The sequence below is a fragment of the Entelurus aequoreus genome, linkage group LG26 (assembly GCF_033978785.1).
Source record: "Entelurus aequoreus isolate RoL-2023_Sb linkage group LG26, RoL_Eaeq_v1.1, whole genome shotgun sequence".
Taxonomy (NCBI): domain Eukaryota; kingdom Metazoa; phylum Chordata; class Actinopteri; order Syngnathiformes; family Syngnathidae; genus Entelurus; species Entelurus aequoreus.
This window is the reverse complement of record NC_084756.1, coordinates 21,329,005-21,351,858: the sequence shown is the minus strand read 5'-3', so window position 1 is coordinate 21,351,858 and position 22,854 is coordinate 21,329,005. Positions and strand designations below refer to the sequence as shown.

At 39.1% G+C, this 22,854-nt stretch overlaps 2 protein-coding genes across 5 annotated transcripts in view; one reads left to right on the top strand and one right to left on the bottom strand.

Annotated features, from left to right (window-relative positions):
- mmel1 (membrane metallo-endopeptidase-like 1) overlaps positions 1–22,854 on the top strand; it is a 33,478-nt gene that overhangs the window by 7,499 nt on the left and 3,125 nt on the right. Inside the window, exons 2-19 of one of the 2 annotated variants that reach the window (XM_062037556.1) lie at positions 4,628–4,801; positions 6,560–6,607; positions 6,833–6,892; positions 6,972–7,133; positions 10,754–10,834; positions 10,972–11,067; positions 11,137–11,255; positions 13,836–13,901; positions 14,103–14,237; positions 17,915–18,004; positions 18,126–18,262; positions 18,342–18,435; positions 18,500–18,628; positions 18,885–18,983; positions 19,050–19,133; positions 19,204–19,307; positions 19,390–19,448; positions 19,512–19,631. In XM_062037556.1, coding sequence (XP_061893540.1) covers positions 4,645–4,801; positions 6,560–6,607; positions 6,833–6,892; positions 6,972–7,133; positions 10,754–10,834; positions 10,972–11,067; positions 11,137–11,255; positions 13,836–13,901; positions 14,103–14,237; positions 17,915–18,004; positions 18,126–18,262; positions 18,342–18,435; positions 18,500–18,628; positions 18,885–18,983; positions 19,050–19,133; positions 19,204–19,307; positions 19,390–19,448; positions 19,512–19,631 — 1,840 coding nt within the window. In that variant the 5' untranslated portion in view covers positions 4,628–4,644. The remainder of the gene's footprint in view (positions 1–4,627; positions 4,802–6,559; positions 6,608–6,832; positions 6,893–6,971; positions 7,134–10,753; positions 10,835–10,971; positions 11,068–11,136; positions 11,256–13,835; positions 13,902–14,102; positions 14,238–17,914; positions 18,005–18,125; positions 18,263–18,341; positions 18,436–18,499; positions 18,629–18,884; positions 18,984–19,049; positions 19,134–19,203; positions 19,308–19,389; positions 19,449–19,511; positions 19,632–22,854) is intronic. The other variant, XM_062037557.1, reaches the window with a different exon arrangement.
- Positions 1–22,854, bottom strand: part of miip (migration and invasion inhibitory protein) — a 73,673-nt gene that overhangs the window by 48,328 nt on the left and 2,491 nt on the right. For 2 of the 3 annotated variants that reach the window (XM_062037562.1, XM_062037558.1), the window contains exons 2-7: positions 18,363–18,603; positions 18,222–18,275; positions 10,942–11,064; positions 10,721–10,820; positions 6,944–7,114; positions 4,694–4,794 (exon numbers count right to left, since the gene is read on the bottom strand). In XM_062037562.1, coding sequence (XP_061893546.1) covers positions 4,694–4,704 — 11 coding nt within the window. In that variant the 5' untranslated portion in view covers positions 4,705–4,794; positions 6,944–7,114; positions 10,721–10,820; ... (1 more) ...; positions 18,222–18,275; positions 18,363–18,603. Of the gene's footprint in view, positions 1–4,693; positions 4,795–6,943; positions 7,115–10,720; positions 10,821–10,941; positions 11,065–14,117; positions 14,138–18,221; positions 18,276–18,362; positions 18,604–22,854 lie in introns of those variants that run through there. The other variant, XM_062037559.1, reaches the window with a different exon arrangement.

The following is a 22,854-nucleotide window of genomic DNA, read 5'->3' as shown; positions in this document are numbered from 1 at the left end:
GAGGCCCCACTCTGGAGCCAGGCCTGGACGTAGGGCTCGATGACGAGCGTCTGGTGGCCGGGCTCACACCAATGGACTCACCACTCAGGAGGGGGCAAAGAGGTCAGCAGGGCCCTCGGCGGTCCAATTCTTGGCTGCAGAGCTAGCTCTTGGAACGTGGATCATCCCCTCGCTGGGTGGTAAAGAAGCCTGAACTGGTGCGCGAGTTGGAAAAGTTCCGGCTGGATCGAGTCGGACTAACTTCGACGCACAGCAAGGGCTCTGGAACCAGTCCTTTCGTGAGGGGCTGGACTCTCTTCCACTCTGGCATTGCAAGCAGTGAGAGGCGCGTGGTGGGGGTGGCAATACTTGCCTGCACGTTGGAGTTTAATGCAGTAGCTTCCCTCCGCCTCCGGGTGGGTGGCCCTGACTGTTCACGTTTATGCGCCAAACAGTAGTTCAGAGTACCCACCCTTTCTGTCTTTCTAGGTGCAGTCAAGGCGTTAAGGGGATTCGGCTTAGCGGCTGCATGATTCGGTCTCTGTTTGCAGATTATGTGGTCTCCTGATGGCTTCATTTGGCCAAGATCTTAAAAAGTTAAAGTTAAAGTACCCATGATTGTCACACACACACTAGGTGTGGCAAAATTATTCTCTGCATTTGACCCATCACCCTTGATCACCCCCTGGGAGGTGAGGGGAGCAGTGAGCAGCAGCATTTGGTTGTGCCCGGGAATCATTTTTGGTGATTCAACCCCAAATTCCAACCCTTGATGCTGAGTGTCAAGCAGGGAGGTAATGGGTCCCATTTTTATAGTCTTTAGTATGACTCGGCCGGGGTTTGAACTCACGACCTACCGATCTCAGGGCGGACACTCTAACCACTTTAGCTCTCAATGGATCGTGTGGAGGGGGGCGTGGCTTGCGGGCCTGCCGCGGAACGGGGTGTGCAAGGACTGGCCTCGAAGACAGCGACAGGTGAGTAGATGGCCCAGGTGGGCCTTGTTATCTAATCACCTGTCGCCTTTATTAGCAGCAGCCGGAACGAGACACGGGGGGTGGGGGGGCTGGAGCCCGAGAAAGACACACGGACTGAGACACGCTGGACTGAAAAGTCCCAATATATATTGCTGGAAAGCAATCCCTGCATAAAAATAAACGACTGTTACCTCAGACTGCCGGGCTCACAAGAAGAATCTTTGTGTCAGGAGAACCCGCAGTAGGGCAGCCTCTACAGATCGGTTTGCAGTTGAGTGTCAAGTCACTGGGATAGATATAGCACCTCAAAGGCAGAGTCCATGTTCTTGCCCGTAAAAGGGTTGAGTGCCATCTCTGGGTTGAGAAGGACATCTAAATATCTCGTAGTCTTGTTCACGAGTGAGGGAAGAGTGGATCGTGAGACCGCCAGGCGGAACGTCTGTAGGGATGCGGAACCTGTATCGATCCATTGTGGTCAAAAAGAAGCTGAGCCACAGGGCAAAGCTCTCAATTTACCGGTCGATCTACGTTCCCGTCATCACCTATGGTCATGAGCTTTCGGTTATAACCAAAAGGACAAGATCACGGGTACAAGCGGCCGAAATGAGATTCTTTAGTCGGGTGGCGGGGCTCTCCCTCAGAAAATAGGGTGAGAAGCTCTGCCATTCGGGAGGAGCTCAAAGTAAAGCTACTGCTCCTCCACATCGAGATTAGCCAGATGAGGTGGTTCAGGCATCTGGTCAGGATGCTCCCTAGACGCCTCCCTGTGGAGGTGTTATGGGCACGTTCGACCGGTAGGAGGCCACAGAGAAGACTCGGGATACGCTGGGAAGACTAAGTCTCCCAGCTGGCCTGGGAATGCCTCGGGATCCCCAGGGAGGAGTAGCTGGGGAAAGGGAAGCCTTGGCTTCTCTACTTAGGCTGCTGCCCCCGCGACCTAAATTCGGATAAGCGGAAAAAGATAGATGGATGGATGGTCTGACTTAAGCCCTAAGGTCTATGTGTTAAATAAATATTTGTGTATAACACATGGTTTTGGTTGTAAACTGTAAGTAAGTTGGATATAATTATCAAGTACAATTAAAATCAAGACTAAGATTACTACTTGGCCCTCGTGCCCCACTGTAGTGGAAAAGTTGGGCCCCGAAGTCAAAATGATTAAAACCCCCTGATTTACAGTATTTTTATTTTCATAAACTAATAATTATTTTTCGAAGTCTTGAAGCAATGGAGGCAAAATGGTGTGCACCACTGGACTTTGTTGCAACCAAGAAAAGTCATCACTTTAGGAGGTGAAAAAAGTGTGATTTAACGACAATAAATGCGTATAATCACCAAAATAACGTCACAATAATATGATAAGGAAGTCTAGTAATTACAAAAAAAAATCATCATTTTAAAACTATTAAGTATAGGTTGATTGGCAACACTAAATGAGCCCTAGTGTTTGAATGTGAGTGTGAATGTTGTCTGTCTATCTGTGTTGGCCCTGTGATGAGGTGGCGACTTGTCCAGGCTGAGATAGGCTACAGGACCCACCGCGACCCCGAAAGGGACAAGCGGTAGAAAATGGATGGATGGAAGTATAAATATTGTACGTATTACGTATTTTTTGTTACCACTTGCCTTTAACGTTAAGTTTAGTCTTAGCGAGTTTACAGTCTGAGAAGAGACAGTTATCAATACTAACATAATCAAAAATATTCTCATAATTTTTTAAAATTCCCCATCATGGACATTGACAACAATAAATGTGTAAATATGCGAGTGATGTGGAAATGTTTTAGGAAATAATTTATGAGAATAAACTAATTTGAGAGTAAAGTTGTAATATTACAGAGAAAAGGTCTTACATTTTATAGCAGTAAGTCAGAGTATTATGAGACAAAAAAATGGATTTTATGACAATAAATGTGTAATTTAACCAAAATAATGGCACGATATTATGATAAGAAAGTTGGAATTTTGCCTGAATATTCAGAGAGTAAAAAAAAAATCTACATTTTATGATAATAAAGCTGAGACATGTATCACAGGAAAATATGTTGCTTCTATGTCTTCAAAACAGTGCCTAAATCAACACGCATAAAAACACTCTGAGTCCGGGTGCAAACTGACATCGTGGTTTTTATGCACACATATTTTAGCACTGAGGAGGCGCAATTGAGGCAAAATGGAGTGAATTACCTGGCTGTCACCAGCAGAGGCACTGTTGATTTAGTCCCAACTTGTTTGCTCCCTAATCAAGTACTACATAAAAATTGTTGTAAATGTGGAGTGAATTGATTATGGGTTTTCAGTTCTCACTATAATATGCTTTTAGTGTTTAGAAAAGTGGTATGTAAATCTAATTCATTATTATACATAAAATATTTCAATACTTTGTTACAACCATAGATTTCTATTTAAAAGAGTAAATGGCATAGGAAATGGTATAGGCGGAAAGTTCTAATTTAATGAGAATAAACTAGTTTAAGGGTAAAGTCTTTATATTATATAAAAAATATCTTAATTTTTTTAGGATTAAATCAGAGCACTCTGAAAAAAATGTGTGATTTTACGACAATAAATATGTAATATAACCAAAATATTTTGCATAAATGTCATTATATTCAGAGTAGAAAAAAAATCAAAATTTTACGATAATAAAGTGAAAACATGCAATATGCGAGAAATCTGTTCGCATAAAAAACATTTCAGACAGAGAGACAAATCGCGCTTAGATTTTGGCAGTTTTGACGACAACTGCTACAGTTTTGAAGAAAAATGGAGTGCACTATTTAGCTGTCACCAGCAGAGGCACTGTTGATTCAGTCCCAACTAGTTTGCTTTCTGATGAAGTACAACATTAAAAAAATGAAATGAATATCACTATCATATTGAAAAACAGTTTTGAAATGTTCCCCATCGAGGACATTTAAGTCAAATTTACATGAATAAAGTGGAAAGTTGTCATTTAATGAGGATAGTTTGACAGTAAAGTTGTACTATTTTAACAATACTGTATATGTTTTAAGAATAAAGTCAGAGTAATCCCATAATTAATTCATAGCATTAAGAAGACCAAAGAATGACCAAAATGCATGGTATGATCAAATAATGTAATGATAAGATGGTTGGAATTTTAAATGAATAAATGATTTAATAGTCAAACAAAAAAATAAAAATGACAACAATAAAAGTGGAAAAATTATGAAAGTAAATGTGTAACATTATCAAATAAAAATGCATTCAGAGAAATAAAACATTACGAGATTTTTTTTTTTAATGTTGCTACAATAAATGCGTTATAAAAAAGGCAGAACTATGCGTGAAAAAAGCAATTGTATAAAATATTTTTATCAAAATGGAATCATTATAATTAGAGAAATAAGTAGAATTTATCTAAAGTTGTACAAATCAAATTGTAATTATAGTATAGAGAAAAAAAGTTGTAATTCCTTAAAAACTCAGTTGTAATATTATGACAAAATAGTAATAATTTTATAAGATTACCGGTAGTCAGAATTTTGTGTGGTATTAGATTTTTTTAAGCATAAAAATTCTCATACGCGTCTTTAATATTTCAACGTATCTTTCTCAACATTATGACTTTTTTTAATTGGACATATTTGGACACATGCATAGAGTGGAGCAGCTCACCCTCCACTGGTGTTATTGTGTCCCCACAGAGTGTGCAGTCAGGAGAATGGGCAAATCGGAAAGCCAAATGGACATCATGGAGAAATCAAGCAAACCTGGCAAACATCGTTGGACGGTGGCAGAGATCGGTCTGTCTGTGCTCCTGCTGCTGCTCAGCTGTGCCTTGGCCGGTCTCGTGGTCCTCTACACGTCTGTCCTGAAAGGTAAAACCTAATTTTACTGTCGCTCATTAAAATTGTATGCCTTTAAAAATAAAAATAAATCCTAATAATAAATATACTGTCGCTCATTAAAATTGTATGCCTTTAAAAATAAAAATAAATCCTAATAAAGCAATTACAGTAGGAAGGATACTTAGCAGGAAAAGTAATACTGTCATATGTTTTTGTGGCCTTCACAACTTATATACAATTTCAGCTGTTTGGCAGGCACAGCAGCGTAAATAAGCTTGTTGCTAGGCAGAATTTGTAACGTTAATAATCCGCACAGTGCTACTACAGTCTTTAATTAATTTTATCTTTCAGACACCTTTGTGGGCGTGGCTGGCATATCCCTTTTTTGTCACTGCTTAATAGGGTGGTTATGATTAGAGGTTTATTTATGAATGCTTTTTTTAAATTTAAAATGACAAATATAATTTATTTGGCCATTCAGTTTGCAGTGTAATCACTGCTCTGTATTCAGTATAAAAATATATTTTAAATATTTTAAAAATTTTTGTATGAAACTTTTTTTTTTTCTTTTTAAATAGTTTTTTCTTTTATGTTACACCCTATTTTATTAAAACAATTGTTTCTATTTATTTCAAACTATATATGTTTGTATAATACATGTATTTTTATTAGAAACTAAAAAGCATTGTTTTCTATGTATTTGTTCATCTATACTGAATAAGCCCTCAGTTCTAAACATGAGATATATTTTGAAAATATTCAAATATTAAAAAAATATTTATATTCTATATATGTACACTACCGTTCAAAAGTTTGGGGTCACATTGAAATGTCCTTATTTTTGAAGGAAAAGCACTGTACTTTTCAATGAAGATAACTTTAAACTAATCTTAACTTTAAAGAAATACACTCTATACATTGCTAATGTGGTAAATGACTATTCTAGCTGCAAATGTCTGGTTTTTGGTGCAATATCTACATAGGTGTATAGAGGCCCATTTCCAGAAACTATCACTCCAGTGTTCTAATGGTACAATGTGTTTGCTCATTGGCTCAGAAGGCTAATTGATGATTAGAAAACTCTTGTGCAATCATGTTCACACATCTGAAAACAGTTTAGCTCGTTACAGAAACTACAAAACTGACTTTCCTTTGAGCAGATTGAGTTTCTGGAGCATCACATTTGTGAGGTCAATTAAACGCTCAAAATGGCCAGAAAAAGAGAACTTTCATCTGAAACTCGACAGTCTATTCTTGTTCTTAGAAATGAAGGCTATTCCACAAAATTGTTTGGGTGACCCCAAACTTTTGAACGGTTGTGTATATAACATATTTCTCATGAAACAATTTACATTACATATATTTTTATTATAACAAATACTGTAACACCTATGATTTATATATAAATAGAATACATTTAACAATAAATACACTTTATTTTTAGTATTTCAAAGAAGGTATATAATACAGAGCAGTGATTTACTTGCAGGAATAATATCTTCTAATAATCTGATTGATGATTTTGACATGTAAACACTGATCTGCTTTGAATATTAAATTCATGAGATCAAAAATATATAAAACAATAAGACAACAGAGTAATACACAAATTGTGTTCTATAGCTCAAAATGTACAGAATTTGAGGGTATTTATGACTTTAAAATGTGATATGTAAGGCATGGGCTTATGTTGCTAGTAATGTGTAGCAGAGCAGAATGTTGCATCCTCTCTTTTTCACAAGAGCAAAGATTATAACGAGCGCTTCTGGGAATCTCTCTCTCTTCCAGAACAATCTCACAGGTCGAGCCTGACGCAGAGCTCGGCAGGCGTCGGAGGTGAGTGTCTGCGTGTTCCGCCCCGGAGTGAACACACTGGGGGATAAGTGGTGTCATACACTCCTCCCTGCCTCATCAGCAGAGCACATCTTTTCAGCGTGGCGTTGTCGATGTGAAACGCTTTATTCCAGCTTCATCTTAGCTGTGACGTCATGGGTCCATAAAGCCTGATTTTTATTTTTATTTTTTTTAATAAGTCTTGTTGACCATGATTTTGTACTCCAGGTGAGCTGTTTCGCTCCAATCTGGACAATGTGTGCACGACGGCAGACTGTGTTACAGCAGGTGAGGCTCAAAAGACCCTGCCAAATAAAAAAAACCCGCTCTCATGCTTACATTTTTGACGTCCCCTCTCCTGCTGAAGCGTCCCGCCTCCTGCAGAACATGGATCCATCCGTGAAGCCTTGTGATAACTTCTACCAGTACGCCTGTGGGGGCTGGCTGGAGCGCCACGTCATCCCGGAGACCAGCTCGCGCCACAGCGTTTTTGACATTCTGAGGGACAAGCTGGAGATTGTGCTCAAAGGTCAGGGGGACGGGTCCATTAGGGTCACGTTAAAAGTGTTTGTCATTGTTGGGTGGATGGATGGCTGCAAAAATGTGAGCACTAACTGGTCAATAGCCCTGGCGGTTTGAAATATATGAATACATATCATAATGGGGGGCGGGGAGTCTGGGCTTCTCCCTTCAGTATTAGTCTTATTTTGTAATCTCTGGAGAACCAGCATCCTCTACAGGGGACATTTGATTTTGGTCTATTTATTTTGCCACAGTTACAAGAACAACCTGCTGTTTTTAATCTACCCTATTTTACGGACTATAAAGCGCACTTAAAATCCTTTTTTTCCTCAAAACTCGACAGTGCGTCCTTTAACCCGGTGCGCCTAATGTAAAGAATACGTTTGGTTGAGCTTACCGACCTCGAAGCTATTTTATTTGGTACATGGTGAAGTGATAAGTGTGACCAGTAAATGGCAGTCAAACATAAGAGATATGTGTAGGCTGCACCGTTTGATGTGCTTCAACGTACGAGTATTATTATGGTTTTGTTACGCAATATTATGCAAAAGCAACTTTTCTTACCTTCTAGTACTTGCTGATCTGTATTTGGGATCCGCATAAGTCCTGGAAATGTGCGCGAGTCCGCCTTTGTAGTCCGTGTCGACGCCATAGTCGATAAGCTTCTTCTTTTTCTCTATCTTCTTGTTATGGGACATTCATCCTCCGATGTTGCCATTTCTAATACAATGTAGTGTAAAGTTCTTACTTACATCTGTCAGTAAACTCGCCATGAAAGCGTTAAAACATACCGGTGTAGTGAGTTTACATTATTCACCCAAGGAACTTTAGTTATTAGAGTTCCGGTCGGACGGTTTTTCATTTAATTTCATTTCATTTCCGGTGTGGTTGTTTCCGGATGAGGAGATGCTGCTTCGTTATTGATTTAAGTAAAGTCTGAATGTCATTAAAACAGTTAGCTCCATCTTTTGACACTTCTTCCACTCCCGTCCTTGCACACTACACCGCTACAACAAAGATGACGGGGAGAAGACGCTGCCGAAGGTGAGCCACGTAAATAAGACCGCCCACAAAACGACGCATCCGGAAGCGACTGTCAGAAAGCGGCTCGAAGATTATCTGTAAAACATAATCTATGCAACATTTTGACCAAAGAACCACATTACATGTTATGTAGACCACAAGGAAGAGTTTTACATTTAGAAAAAAATTATAATAAAATGACTCCTTTAATGCCTTATATATGAAAAAAGATCAAAAATAGACCCTTCATCGGCAGTGTGCTTTATAATCCGGTGCGCCCTATGGTCCGGAAAATACGGTAGTCAAAAATCATCTCTATGACAGCACTCTTGAGTTTTTAAGAATCTGCTGCAAAAATGGGAGCCTTTCACTCACAGGCCAACAGTTGAAAATCCCAAATAATGAAAAAGAGAGGACCTAAAATGGAACCTTGAGGAACACCACCAGTATAACTGAAGGCGTTGAACAAATGACTACTGACTACAACTGAAGTAAACAAGCTACAGCAACAACCTAGTTACAAAAAACACGTTACGAAAAATAACTCAACTGACTTAAAGGGGTCCTATCATTATTTTTTTCTACATTTAAAACACTTCCTCGTGGTTTACATAAAATGTAACGGTGGTTCTTTAGTCAAAATTTTGCATATATTTTACAGACCACTTTGTGACCATCACTTTAAAATGCGCCGTTTTGTGGGCGGTCTTATTCATGTATCTCTACTTCGACAGCGTCTTCTCCACGCCATTTTTGTTGTAGCTTTTAGCGCTTCCATAGCGAATTTACTGACAGATATAAGTTCAAACTTTATGCTACTTTGTATTAGAAATGACCACAGCCGAAAATGTGCTTGTACGAGCCAGTCTGCCCTACAACAAGAGAAAAGAAGGAACTTATTGACTACAGCGTCACACAACATTGGCAGACCCGCACAAAGTTCTATGGGTAAATTTGTAACATTAGTTCAATTCAATTAATGAATTACTTAAAGTTAATTTCAAATTAAGTTACAGTACAACAAGTAAATGACATTGAATTGGTGAAAAGGCCTATATTCTCGTAGGATATATATTTTTGGGATAGGACAGAATATATATTTTTAGTAGTAAAAACAAAAACATTTAAAATATTTTTTAATCAATTGTATGAAGTGTATTTACTGTAATATGTAAAAAAAAAAAATAATACAAATATTTATTTGGGCGGGTAATGCAATTCATCCATCCATCCATTTTCTACCGCTTGTCCCGCTTGGTGTCGCGGGGGTGCAATTCAATCAAATAATCAAATCTAAATATTTAATCAATACATATGTACAAATAATTTCTGAAGAGGTAATACAGTATATTAATGTTAACAACAGTGTTAATTTTGGCATTCATCCATCCATTAATTTTCTACCGCTTGTCCCTTCCGGGCAGCAGTTTTTAATTTAATTTTAACAACCATCCTTTAAATGATCTTTACATTTAGTTATGTTTGAATGGCCTTGCGCCTTCTTATCTATCTGACCTGCTTTTACCGTATCAACCCTCGCGGATCCTGAGGTCCTCTGGCACAAATCTTTTATCTTTACCAATGCCAGAAGAAACACTCACGGTGAGGAAGAATTTAGCCACTGTGGCCCCCACCTGTGCAACAGCCTGCCGGAGAGCCTCAGGACAGCAGAGACCATTGATATTTAAAAAAAATAAATAAATAAATAAGAGGTGCAAGACACCTTTTTAATTAGGCTTTTTACTGATCATGCTGAACTAAAAAAAAAAAATTCAACATTTTATTTTGTTATTTTCTATTTTATATGATGGATTAGATTTTATATTACGCTTTTCTATTATTAGATACTCAAAGCGCTCACAGAGAAGTGGGAACCCATCATTCATTCACACCTGGTGGTGGTAAGTTACATTTGTAGCCACAGCTGCCCTGGGGTAGACTGACGGAAGCGAGGCTGCCAGTTTGCGCCTACGGCCCCTCCAGCCACCTCCTATCATTCATTCATCATTCATTCACCAGTGTGAGCGGCACCGGGGGCAAGGGTGAAGTGTCCTGCCCAAGGACACAACGGCAGAGATTTGGATGTCAAGAAACCCTCAGGTTTCTGGCACGGCCATCATATACTACGGCATATACTACATTTATTCTCTCAATGTTATGTTTTTCTACGTTTATTTGATTTGCCTGAGCGGCTCGGAGACACAGAGAGTGACAAGCGGTAGAAAATGGATTAGAAAGGACAGATTTTTTAAAATAATAATTAAAAAAAATAAAAATATGTATAGATTTTTTTTTAACTTGGGACTTTCTGCGTGCCGGATTTTGGACGCTGGTGGGGCGCATCCGGCTATAGTTTGGGGACCCCTGTTTTATACTATTTATTAGATAGATCATTTTAGTTATTCTCCAGTGTGGATGCTTCAAAGGCGGCGTTTTTCCTCAATCCTCAGTGCCATGCCACGTTTTGTTTTTGTTATTGTTACTTTTGTGTTACCACTTGCCTTTGTATGAAAAGTACTTTTAAAATATCGTTTGATTTGATTTATGAATAAAATGGACTCATTTACTTACTTCAAATGCAAAGCGGGTGTTTGCTGCTTCCAGGTGTTCTCGAGACTGAGAATGAAGAAGACAGAGATGCCATCAAGAAGGCCAAAATCCTCTACAGCTCCTGCATGAACGAGAGTAAGATTGGCACCTGAACAAGATCAACTGTAGGACATGGATGCATAAATAACATTTTGGCTACAGCTCTTGAATGTGATCTAATTTAGGTGTGCAGGCAGGTGTACCTAGTGTTGAGGTTTTGTGCTTCCTTGCAGGCCTCATAGAGCAGCGAGACTCCCAGCCCCTCCTGAAGCTCATAGACGGTATTGGAAACTGGCCAGTGGCATCTGATGACTGGAACACCACCACTGGTAGAGCAAACATTAACAAATTAAGTTGTCCCACAGACTTGTCATGACTTGAACATCATTGTGTTGCAGAAGAAGCATGGAGCCTTGAGGACACTCTGGCTACACTCACAGCTCATTATCACAAGAAGGTCCTGCTGGACATATACGTGTGGACCGACGACCGGGACTCTCGGCGCCATATTGTTTACGTAAGACCGCCACTGTCTGTTATGCTTGGAGCCGTTGTGTAATCATTACTGCCACGGCACAGTTAAAAGTAATGCAAGGAACCAATAATATTTACTAAATTGTAGACGCCTAATGCATCACTAAAATGTAGCAGAACTATCATGAAAAGCTACAATTAAATATTACGAAAGAAAGGTATACATACTGATGCATCATTACTAACATTAGGGCAGTCAAATGATTCACTTTTTAAATCCACAGTTTTGAATTTAGATCAGGGGTGCCCACACTTTTTCCGCAGGCGAGCTACTTTTCAATTGACAAAGTGGAGGGAATCTAACTCATTCATATATAAAATTTATATTGATTTATTTATGAAAGAGACGTTTTTGTTAACAAGTTAACACTAGAAGTCCCAGCATTTTTCTGTCTACCTAGAAGACCCAGAGAGGGGTCATTTGGCCCGACGCTTTTCCCGAATACACTAATCACTCATTTTGTTATGGTAATGAGGCTGTTAGGGGCAGTTTGTCTAGGTAGACAGAAAAATTATACATGTGGGAAATGCCGAAAGGAGCAATGGCAGTGCCAGGATTGTGAGTGACTGCTCAAATGTATGTCAGTCACGTTTACATGGACATGGTTTTTCATTCTTTGTAAATATGCTTTTTTCTTTGTAAATTTTTTTTTTTAAACTATTTTTGGCACACAAAAATAACAATTGCTTCTGCAACAACCCTCCACACCAAAACTGGGAAAACAGTTGCTTTTTCATTCTTTGTAAATATGTTTTGTTTTGTATTTTTTTTAACAATAAATGTCAGAGTGTTGATCCCTTCATTCTGTTGATCCTTGCAAAAACACACACAACCTACCTCAGAACTAAAGCTTGAGCTGTAAGGTCCCCTCCCCCACACAGGCTCAAGTGGCCCCCTGCCGTGTGCCACTAACAGCCACATTTTCATAACAAAAGGAGTGTCCACAGGGGGGACTAGGGGTCAAATGACCCTCTTGTGTGTTTTCTAGGTAAAAATGTCAATTGACCCTTCTCTGGGACTTCGCGTGTTAAAAGGTGTTTAATGATAATGCAAGCATGTTTAACACATATAGATTCCTTTCTTTCATGAAGACAAGAATATAAGTTGGTGTATTACCTGATTCTGATGACTTGCATTGATTGCAATCAGACAGTAGTGCTGATAACGTCCACATTTTTAAATGGAGGAGGAAAAAAGTCCTCCTTTCTGTCCAATACCACATGAAAGTGGTTGGTTTTTGGCATCTTATTTGTCCAGCTTCCATACTCCTTTTTATACACTTTACAAGAAATACATTGGTGGAAAACTCCGTAGCTTGCTAGCTTGTGCACGCTAGCTTTCTCAAACTCTTATTTTGTTAGCGCAGGCAAGATGAAGCAGGGCTTTTATTGTGAAGGTAGGAACTGTGCAGTCGGTCTTTAGAGTTTTGGCGGTTTCTCGCCTTCCTGTCGGTCAATTTTTCTTAATAATGATCTTGCAGCAGCAAGCGTCATCTCACAAGAACCTTGAGTGCCGCGAATGTCAATCAAGTGACAAAAGATTGATGATCGCTAATTTTTAGGTCTATTTTTTTAATGCCTGGCTGGCGATCGACTGACACACCCTCCGCGATCGACCGGTAGCTGGCGATCGACGTAATGGGCACCCCTGATTTAGATCAATCATTCATGATTATTCACGAGTGGTTATTTACTTGCATAAGTAAAATTTGGTGAAAAAAGACCACAATATTTGTACACAAATGCAACTTTATAGTCAGAATGTTATCCAGGAACGTTTTCAAACGTTTTACGTGAATGCATATAATTTATTTGCACAAAACTTGGCAAAGGTTTTATCTAAGTCAGTGATTCTCAAACTGACTTAGTACTATAGTGGTCAAAAATATTAAATATACTTGTTTAAAAAAACCTCTGGTTTGTTTTTAGTGAATACTTAGGTCTACTACACTACTGTATTTTATGTCGGTCATTATGGTGGTGCTTGGTGAAAAAAGTTTGAGAGCCACTGATTTAAGTTCTTTCAGGCGGTATTTTTAACTGAAATTTGCCGGCGAGCACATCAGTCGGAGTCTCCTCAGTCATTTTTGTACTGACTTATGCATTGATCTTATAACTAACCATTTTGCGGTGAAGGTAAAAGAGCTTGTACGATCAAAATAAATTGCATGATTAATCCAGGTGTGTTTAAGATTAATGCAATAATTTTTTTTTAAGATTACTCACATGACGTAACAAATTTTTGACAGCCCTATAAATAAAATACAAAAATAAACTGAAATGTATAACAATTTTCTAAGCTAAAAAAATAGTTTGTCATGTTTTGCTTTTATAAATAATATTTTGGCTGGGCATAGAAGTGATTATTTATAATGTAGTATTCCCTGTAAAGTTCAAAAAGTATTATATTGTCACTATCCAGCAAAAACACACAACTCCAAATGTTCTTTTTTCGGTCAGGGACACAAAGTAAATATATTTTTGCTTTTGTTTCATTATCTAAAAAATAGATGCATGCTTTTAAAAGTAAATTAACATTTTATTCATGTTGAATTTTGTCAAGATTGATCAACCAGGACTTGGGATGCCATCGAGAGATTATTACTTTAACGATGGGAACTACAAAAAGGTGAGTCATTCATAGACGAGTTCAAATTTTAACACTAGTGTCCATAATTATGTAATGTAACTGTTACTGATGACACTGTACTGCGCCACACAACTCTTTATATTACGACCATGAGTTCAGTCATTTTTAGAATCACTACAATTAACTACATTTGATCGTAAGATCTTCCAACAAATAATGACCCAAAACTTTGCGCTATAGATTCGAGAAGCCTACCTGAACTTCATGGTCTCTATCGCCAAAATAACCCGTGAGGACAGAAACTTGACGCAAGAGGACGACCGTGTGTGGGAGGAAATGATGCATGTGTTGGACCTGGAGACAGACATCGCCAACGTGAGTACAAAAAACAAAAACGAGATATTGCAATTGTGTCATGTGAATACTAAAGAGTAGGGCAGGGAATCTTTGGGCACCACACAATTCGATTCGATTCTTGGGCGTAACGATTCGATTCAGAATCTATACTCAATTCAAAGTGATTCTCGATTCAAAATCTGTATTTTTTTAATAACATTGGGTGCCGGTTCCATGATTCACTAAATTCCTCCATAAAATAGACAAACAGCTCTGATACATTTCTAGATTACTTAAAATGGTTTTGTTTAATAAAATTCTACCCAAACATTTCAAAAAGAGGCAGATTTAAAAGAAAAAAAAAGAAAAAATTATATATTTTTTTAAAACGACTTTATTTTTTTAATCGATTAATAATCGTTCCAAATAAAAATCGCAATTCATACGAATGTTGTTTTTTTCCCCACCCCTTCTAAAGAGAAACTGTGGCATAGAAGAAATCATTTTTGTCATATACACTAATTGTTTTTTTTTCCAGGAGCAGCATCTCCTAACAACACAACACAAACGATCATTACTAAATTTTTCCAGACCAGGAACTGTGTTATGTGTGTACATTTCCAAATTAGATATACTTAAAGGGGAACTGCACTTTTTCGTAATTTTGCCTATGATTCACTATCCTTGTGAGAGACAAGAACTTATTATTTTTGCATTGTAATTTATAATAATCACCTTGTTCTAGGTGGCTCGCAATGCAGATAATGGGAGAAATCTATTATGTCTCCATATCACTCCAAAAATGCATCAAAAAACCAACAACATTACTCGATTCACATCTCGTGAACTGAATATTTACCAAGTATTAGCAATATTGTTATTTTAAGCGCTAAAGCAGGACAACTACTTTCAGCCGCATCGTTATCATCCATCCATTTTCTACCACTTGTCGCAAGGGGGCTGGAGCCTATCCCAACTGCACTCGGGAAGAAAGCAGGGTACACTCTGTACCCACCTCATCACAGGGCCAAAACAGATAAGACAACCATTCACTCACATTCACACACTAGAGCCAATTTAGTGTTGCCAATTAGCCTATCCCCAGGTGAATGTCTTTGGAGGTGGGAGGAAGCCGGAGTGCCTACACAGGAAGACTCCGAGCCCGGTAATCAAACCCAGGACCTTCTTATTGTGAGGCACGAGCACTAACCACTGTGTCACCGTGCTGCCCCTCCTCTGACTTGGTTAATTCGAGATTATAGATCATGCCTCTCACCTAGAGAAAAGACGTTTGTAGGCATAAACCGAGAAGTTGTTCATCTGTGACATTCCACTTAGACACGAAAAGACGCTCGTCTGCGGCAACTTTTTCAGGCATGTGATTTGACCACAATGAAAAAGACTGAAAAAATTTCCGGGGGTCTGGGGGACGAAGGCCCCCAGCCAGGTCCAGCCAGGTCCCCCCACCAGTGCCCTTGTGGGCTGGTGGGGAGACAAGGGGGGCAACGCCCCTCGAAAATCCTGGTTTTTCACCAATTTAACATGCTAAAATTAACAAAGACAGCACCATTTGAAGAAAATATTTTAGTGTTTAAAGACATGAAAACATAATTAATAGAACATACATAACCCAATTATCCTAATGAATCACTGTATATGGTTCAGTCCCAACAGTATTTAGTCACTAATATTTACATCTTGTGTTCATTTCACATCCACAGGTGTCACATTGATCAGTGTTATTATCTACAGTTTATTTACAGTATTACCACATTACTTCAGTTCACTTCACACATTAGCTTTCTCGGAGAGCCCAGCCCTAACATGAGCTTTCCTTGCAAATGTATTTAACAAAATACCAAATGTAAACATTTCATTCTTTTCGCCAAAATAGGATATACATTTATGAAAATAATTAAACGTGTTTAGTATTGTTTACTCATATTTGAATATAGGAAATAATAATAATGTGAGGACACTGACATATTGCATGAAACAAGTGTGAAAATATTTACCTTCAAGATTGTTACACCACTGACAATAGTTTCAAGAGACTAAATAAGAACTTAATATTACAAAATAGTATTATATGCAAATTTATTTCAAATAAATTGTTAACTGTATTCAATAATGCGACTCTTTGAATTTCTGTAATTTCATAATATATTTTCACGTGGCTTTTTATTTTTCGAAAAACCCATTTATATTTCGCAAAGCAATAATTGGTTAATATTTAAAACAAACGTGCGTATTTCGCAAGCAAATATTTTTTAGCTTACCTCATTATTAACAACCCTGTCTGCAACTGAAGTGGGTTGTTTGGGTGGATCTTTCCTCTCGATGTAAACAAAGGATGAAGTCCGTAAGGTTTGCTCACTTTCGGTTGACATCCAAAAGTACCAGCTAGTGAAAAGTTTGTTTTCCTTGCTTCAAGTTGTTTCATATGTTTTTGGCGTTTCGCATGTACTTCCAAAGCCTTGAAACCTCGTGATCCATAGTCAATATTATCATGACACCACGTGCACAAAGCCTTTCCGGGACGATCGATTTTCCGAATAAAATCACAGAACAAAGTCGTAACTTCCTTCTTCCCAACAATATCAGTGATTTCCCTTTCCATCCAGTCCCATCGAAACTTATTTTTGACATGTTTATCAATTTATTTTACTCGTAAAGCGTCCTTTCTCTCGAAACGACATCGTTTACATATGGAAAATGGCACTATGATATCATTCATAACAGATGACCTGATTGGTCACAAGGAACATATCGACCAATCAACTACGGCGTAATATAAACTACGTCTCGAATCTTGATTTAGGGTCGGGAAAAAACCCCGAAAAACGTTAAATAATTCCCCCCCCCCCCCCACCCCCGAGATTAAAAAAGACGGAATTCCGACTTTAGACGGAAAAATCACATGCCTGCTTTTTTTATCCCTTCGTGTGGCTTATGAATAATTCTTCATCTAAACGGGAAGATATGAACATCAGTCTGCATCCAAGTGAGAGCAGTCGTTGTACAGTAAGTGATTGTTTTATTATGTTTGTATTTGTTGTTTAGCACTTACATATAACAAGTTCATGGTGGTGTTTTAGATGTTTTTTAGAGTGCTTTATAGGCGGAATAGGGCGACTCTCATTGACTCCAATGCTAGCGGACTTTTGCCAACGCTGATTTACGAGTTAGACTGCAGAAAATAAAATAAAAATATATGAGTGCTTGTCTTACATAGGGACTGTGAATGATAGACAAAATTCAGAGAAAAGTGCAGATCCCCTTTAAGTGGACATACATACTCCTACCACCCAGACACTATGGAGATACAGTACATGCTAAAAACAGTGTTATAAAACACTGTTTGTCTAACACCAAGCTTTTACCAGGACAGAAGAGTGACAATATACTTGGTTAATGCATACAGAGTTTATCATGGCAATTACGAGATGCTTTGCATGGAACCCAACGTACACTATGTGGGCGACCCAGGTACAAAACCAGGAACAGAAAAAGCATGGTCTGAACCAGGCAGGTTACATAAGCCTGCCTTTGTAGTTCTTTGCTAACTAAGTTACAACACAAGCCTCTGTACAGTACATTATTTTTTTGAGTAGAACTGCAAAATAAGCCACCATGGGGACAAATTGGATCCCTTTGGCATGAAATGTCTACTGTCAAAAAGCATGCATGATTGGGAAACCTTGTCTGCCTTTCAGGCCACATCACCGGCTGAGGAGAGACAGGACGTCACGGTTCTTTACAACAAAATGACGCTTAATGAGCTGCATGCCACATTCAGCTTCAACGTAAGTTCTGGCGCCAGTGATAAGAAAAAATACGGCAAGAAGCGGCTAAACAAAACAAAGTAATCAGCATGAATGTGTAGCAAAACTGTATTCAGCTACATTGCTTTGTTTTGTTTTCCAGGGTTTTAATTGGACCCGGTTTGTTCACGGGGTTCTAGCTAGCGTATCCCTTAATGTGGAGCTGGAAGAGGAAGTAGTGGTGTACGGCTCGCCCTACCTTGACAAGATGAATGAAGTCCTCTCCAGACACAGTGTCAGGTCAGCGCCAGGCCTTCATGCAAAAACATAAACGGTAGACTACAAACTTAATAATGTGACCGATTGACGGCTTGAACAGAACTATGCAGAACTACCTCACCTGGCAGCTCGTCATTGACAGAGTGAACAGCTTGAGTCGCCGCTTCAAAGATGCAAGGGCTCGTTACAGAAAGGTAGGCTCTATCGTTATCATGGCGGGACTCCAAAATCCATGTTCTAGTGACTGTGTGTCTTCAGACCCTGTACGGGACCACAGTGGAGGACGCTGGGTGGCGGGAATGTGTCCGTTACGTCCAGAGCAGCATGGAGAATGCAGTTGGTGCTCTTTATGTGCGAGAGACCTTTGCCGGAGAAAGCAAACGGATGGTCAGTGTCAAGTACTTTTAATTTTCCTTAGGGAACTCTCCTGAAGGAATCAATAAAGTACTATCTATCTATCTAAGTAGTAGTTTGGCCTTGACGATGCATAGCAGGATTTTCTATCAGTTTAGAATGGAGACATGTTATCTAGCTCTGATAAAACTGCTGCTATGTTAACATCTTTGTTAGTCTCTTGAGGGTCCGCCATTGAGACCGTATTCATATATTTAATTTCAGTTATCCTTCTTCTATTTGTTCTCAGGTCAGTGACCTTATCAGGAAGATCCAGACAGCATATGTAGAAACCCTGGAGGAGCTAAGCTGGATGGACGTGCCCTCCAAGGAGAAAGCGAGAGAAAAGGTAAGAGTACTTATTACAAGTCATCATGCATGGACTGTGGGTCATGCATGGTTCATCTATCTGCAGGCCATGTCCATCAAGGAGCATATTGGCTATCCAGATCACATTCTACAAAAGAGTAACCACAAGCTGGACCAAGAGTATGCTCATGTAAGGATTACGATTTGAGTTTGAGAAAAATATGTCCTTAGATTCCTTATTCACTTAATTTCATTTTCAGTTAAATTTCAGCGAGGAACATTACTTTGAGAATGTCCTGGAGAACCTTAAGTCCGAAGCCCACAAGAGTCTGAAGAAGCTGAGAGAGCCAGTGGATCCCAACTTGTTAGTTGACACTTTTACATTCGCCTGACTAAGGATAAAGTATTTGTGCTGTGAAACGCTTGATTCATGGTTAACATTCCAGGTGGATCATCGGTGCTGCTGTGGTGAATGCTTTTTACTCTCCCAATAGAAACCAGATTGGTAAGAGCTCTGAAATACTTTCAGTATTTGAGCAATTCATAAGCATGTTTGTTGTGTGTGCAGTGTTTCCAGCAGGTATTCTGCAGCCACCTTTCTTCAGTAAACATCAGCAGCAGGCTCTGAATTTTGGTGGAATCGGAATGGTCATCGGCCACGAGATCACACATGGATTTGATGACAATGGTAAGACCTGGGACCAATGTTCCCTCTAATTTTTCATGTGTGTGGGCAAACGCAAAAACTCCCTGAGCATTCAGTGTAGCCCATGTGAGCGAGGTCAGACGTGCACACTGTGGCTACACCAGCAGCACACCTGTCCCAAACCTGACTAAACAACAAGTTCAATCTCCATCCATCCATCCATCCATTTTCTACCGCTTGTCCCTTTCGGGGTCGTGGGGGGTGCTGGAGCCTATCTCAGCTGCATTCGGGCGGAAGGCGGGGTACACCCTGGACAAGTCGCCACCTCATCGCAGGGCCAACACAGATAGACAGACAACATTCTCTTATTATTATAATCAAATGACAGCAGTCATTTCCATGAGATGATTTTCTAATAGAAGTGTTTAGGCCCACTTACAATGACAATAACAAAAAATATTGTTTTTCATGAACTGTGTACTTGTATTGTTCGTCTGGGTGGAGGTCCTGCTTTGGAAATAGTTTGTACCCCTTTCAGACATTGCATTTAGTTCCCATTAAAACATTCACATGTTGTCCAATGAGATGTAAGCAGGGGATCATGTGTACATTCCTGCAACTTCCTGTTTGTAAAAAATATATTTTTATTAGTATTTATTTAATATACTAACAGCATTTCATGATTAATATTTATAAATCAAGATTCCTAATAAATGACGCTAGAATAAGCACACATTTGATTGGTAAATCATAGTGTAACGACCTGGAATTACACTGTGTGGTGTTGGAGATGTCCGACTTTTTGTGTGGCTGTAAACGCATCACTGGCTAAGTGCCATATTTGCATGTGTTGGCGCAAACGGCTGCTGTTGATATAACAAAGTTGCTTTTGGTCTGGTTTGTACTGCAGAAAATGACCAGTTTTGCTAGATATCATTTTTTTTACTAATGTTTTGGTGATGTGTTTATGGCCGACAATAAAGAGTTTTGCTCAGTAAAGTGATCGATGGAATTCATGTCCTCAAAGCGTCTCGGCAGACGTTACAATATTTGAACAATTATGACGAAAACTGTTTTCTCTGTCGTGTCCGTGTCATGTCGAAAATTGTTATGCACTTATTTTTTTATTTGACTTTGTGCGTGGCATAGATTTGCCGTGCGCAGAGGACGCTTGAGCAGTGCGCAATTGCACAGGCGCGCACCTTAGAGGGAACGTTGCCTGGGACGGTCCATTGTGGCTACTTTTTTAAATGAAGGACTGTACTTGACATTCAAGGTAGCCCAGAGGCGGCTTTGAGAGAGCGATAAGAACTGCTGCCTCATAAGAAGTTGTCGAGTCAGAGTCTGGCGAGGAACTTTGATGCCTATCTTGCGCGAGGCTGTGGATCACTTTACCAGCGCATTTGTGTGCCTGGGATGACCAAAATACAAGAAAATGCATAATTAAAGACATATTTTCTTGTAGGAGGTATATTATAGTAACATATTTACTAAAAAAATAAAAAAAACGGACGACATGAAAAAGTTATCCAGCAATTATAAAATGAAATTGTTGTATAGACGAGATGTCTAATATTTTTTATTTCTGACCGTCTACCAAAATGTTGACAGAGGGTTCTCGTCTGTCCATCGTTTGTCTGTGCAGCGCGAGCACTGATCCTGCAGCTGTGTGTGGAACTGTCAGTTTGCACGTCCTTCTGACACGTGCTAAACAAACCGCCAAATACTGCTTGCAAAACAATAAGTGTTGATAAATTACATTGCGCGTGCTGTATAATTACATATGCATTTTCTCCTCTCTGTCTTGTGGGTGTTTTAATGATCAGCATAACTTTTGCATATTATTGAAGACTGAGACGCAAAATGGATGGCACGCCTTATTTTGCTCACTTAAAGAACTGCACTTTTTTGGGGAATTTTTCCTATCGTTCACAATCACTATGAAAGACATGACGACGGATGGATTATCTATTTAACGCATTCAAAATATTAAATGAACATAAATAAAAGCTCGCTTACAGTGGAGCCAATGGAAGCTCCACTATTTCGCCCATAAAATCAATAAATAACCAATTAAAAAAGCGGCAACAATACTCCATTTACATTTTGTGAGTATTAGTGATATTGTTTTATATAAGGGCTAACGCAGACAAACTATTTATAGCGGCGCCATGATCACTTCAGTGTTTTCCTATGTTTACATCATCGAGTGGTCTGCTGCTTTCTCGCTTCCTTTCTCCCTGTAAGATTATTCTAGATCATAAATAATGCATCTCACCTGAACAGAAGAAGTCTGAGTAGGTAATCGGACAAGTTGGTACACTTTTGACAGCCATTTAGGACCCGAAAATGGTCAGGGCGACACAAAAAGACGCTCGGTCCCCCGAACCCCTTTCTTCGTGAGGATTATGAGACATTCTTCCCCTAAATGGGATTATATGAACATCTTCGCAGTTGGCATCCTATTGACAGCATACATTGTACAGTAAATTATGTTTTATTATGTTTGTTGGCTCTCATGAAGTCTGCAGTGAGTAATAATCAGTGAAAAGAAAGCAAACGTGAGGAGTTTTTTAAATGAATGCGCAGCGTGTGCTTAAAATGAGGAAAGTATGTAAATATTATATATTATAAATGTGCCCGTTACTCCATAACATATACTGTATACTTACATCATGTATATAAAACCTCAATGAAGGTGTTTGGATGTTTTTTAAGGGCTTTGTAGGAGGAATTGCACAGCTCCCACGGGCTCCATTGTAAGCAAAATGTTGATTGTTTTATTTAATATTTAGAACATCTATCATGTCTTTCTTAATGATTGTAAAAGATAGGTAAATTCCTCTTTAACAGACGCAATCCACTTTGCTCTTGTTTAGTCATCAGTTTTGCGTGTGGTATCAGGTTTCATCCAAACATAGATGGGAAGGACATGTGGCCCGATAAGATAATCGGTGGACATTTAGAACGACTGAATGGACTCTTTGTGAACAGAGAAGACCAAGAAGGTGACCCAATCCACAATGGAGAGTTGACCTTACACAACACATCATTGAGACTGGCTCAAGATAAACGTCAATGGTTGGAGTCTGGGGCTGAGGGGTTCTTCAAAGGGAAAAATTAACCCTTGGGTTTGCACGTGTTTTAGTAATTGTTAACCTTTAGTAAATCAGGCCGTGACGGTGGAAGAGTCGGAAATTAGATTTGTGTTTTTGTGAGGATTCCCATTAGCTGTGCTTTTGCGAGGAAACATGCTGGCATACAA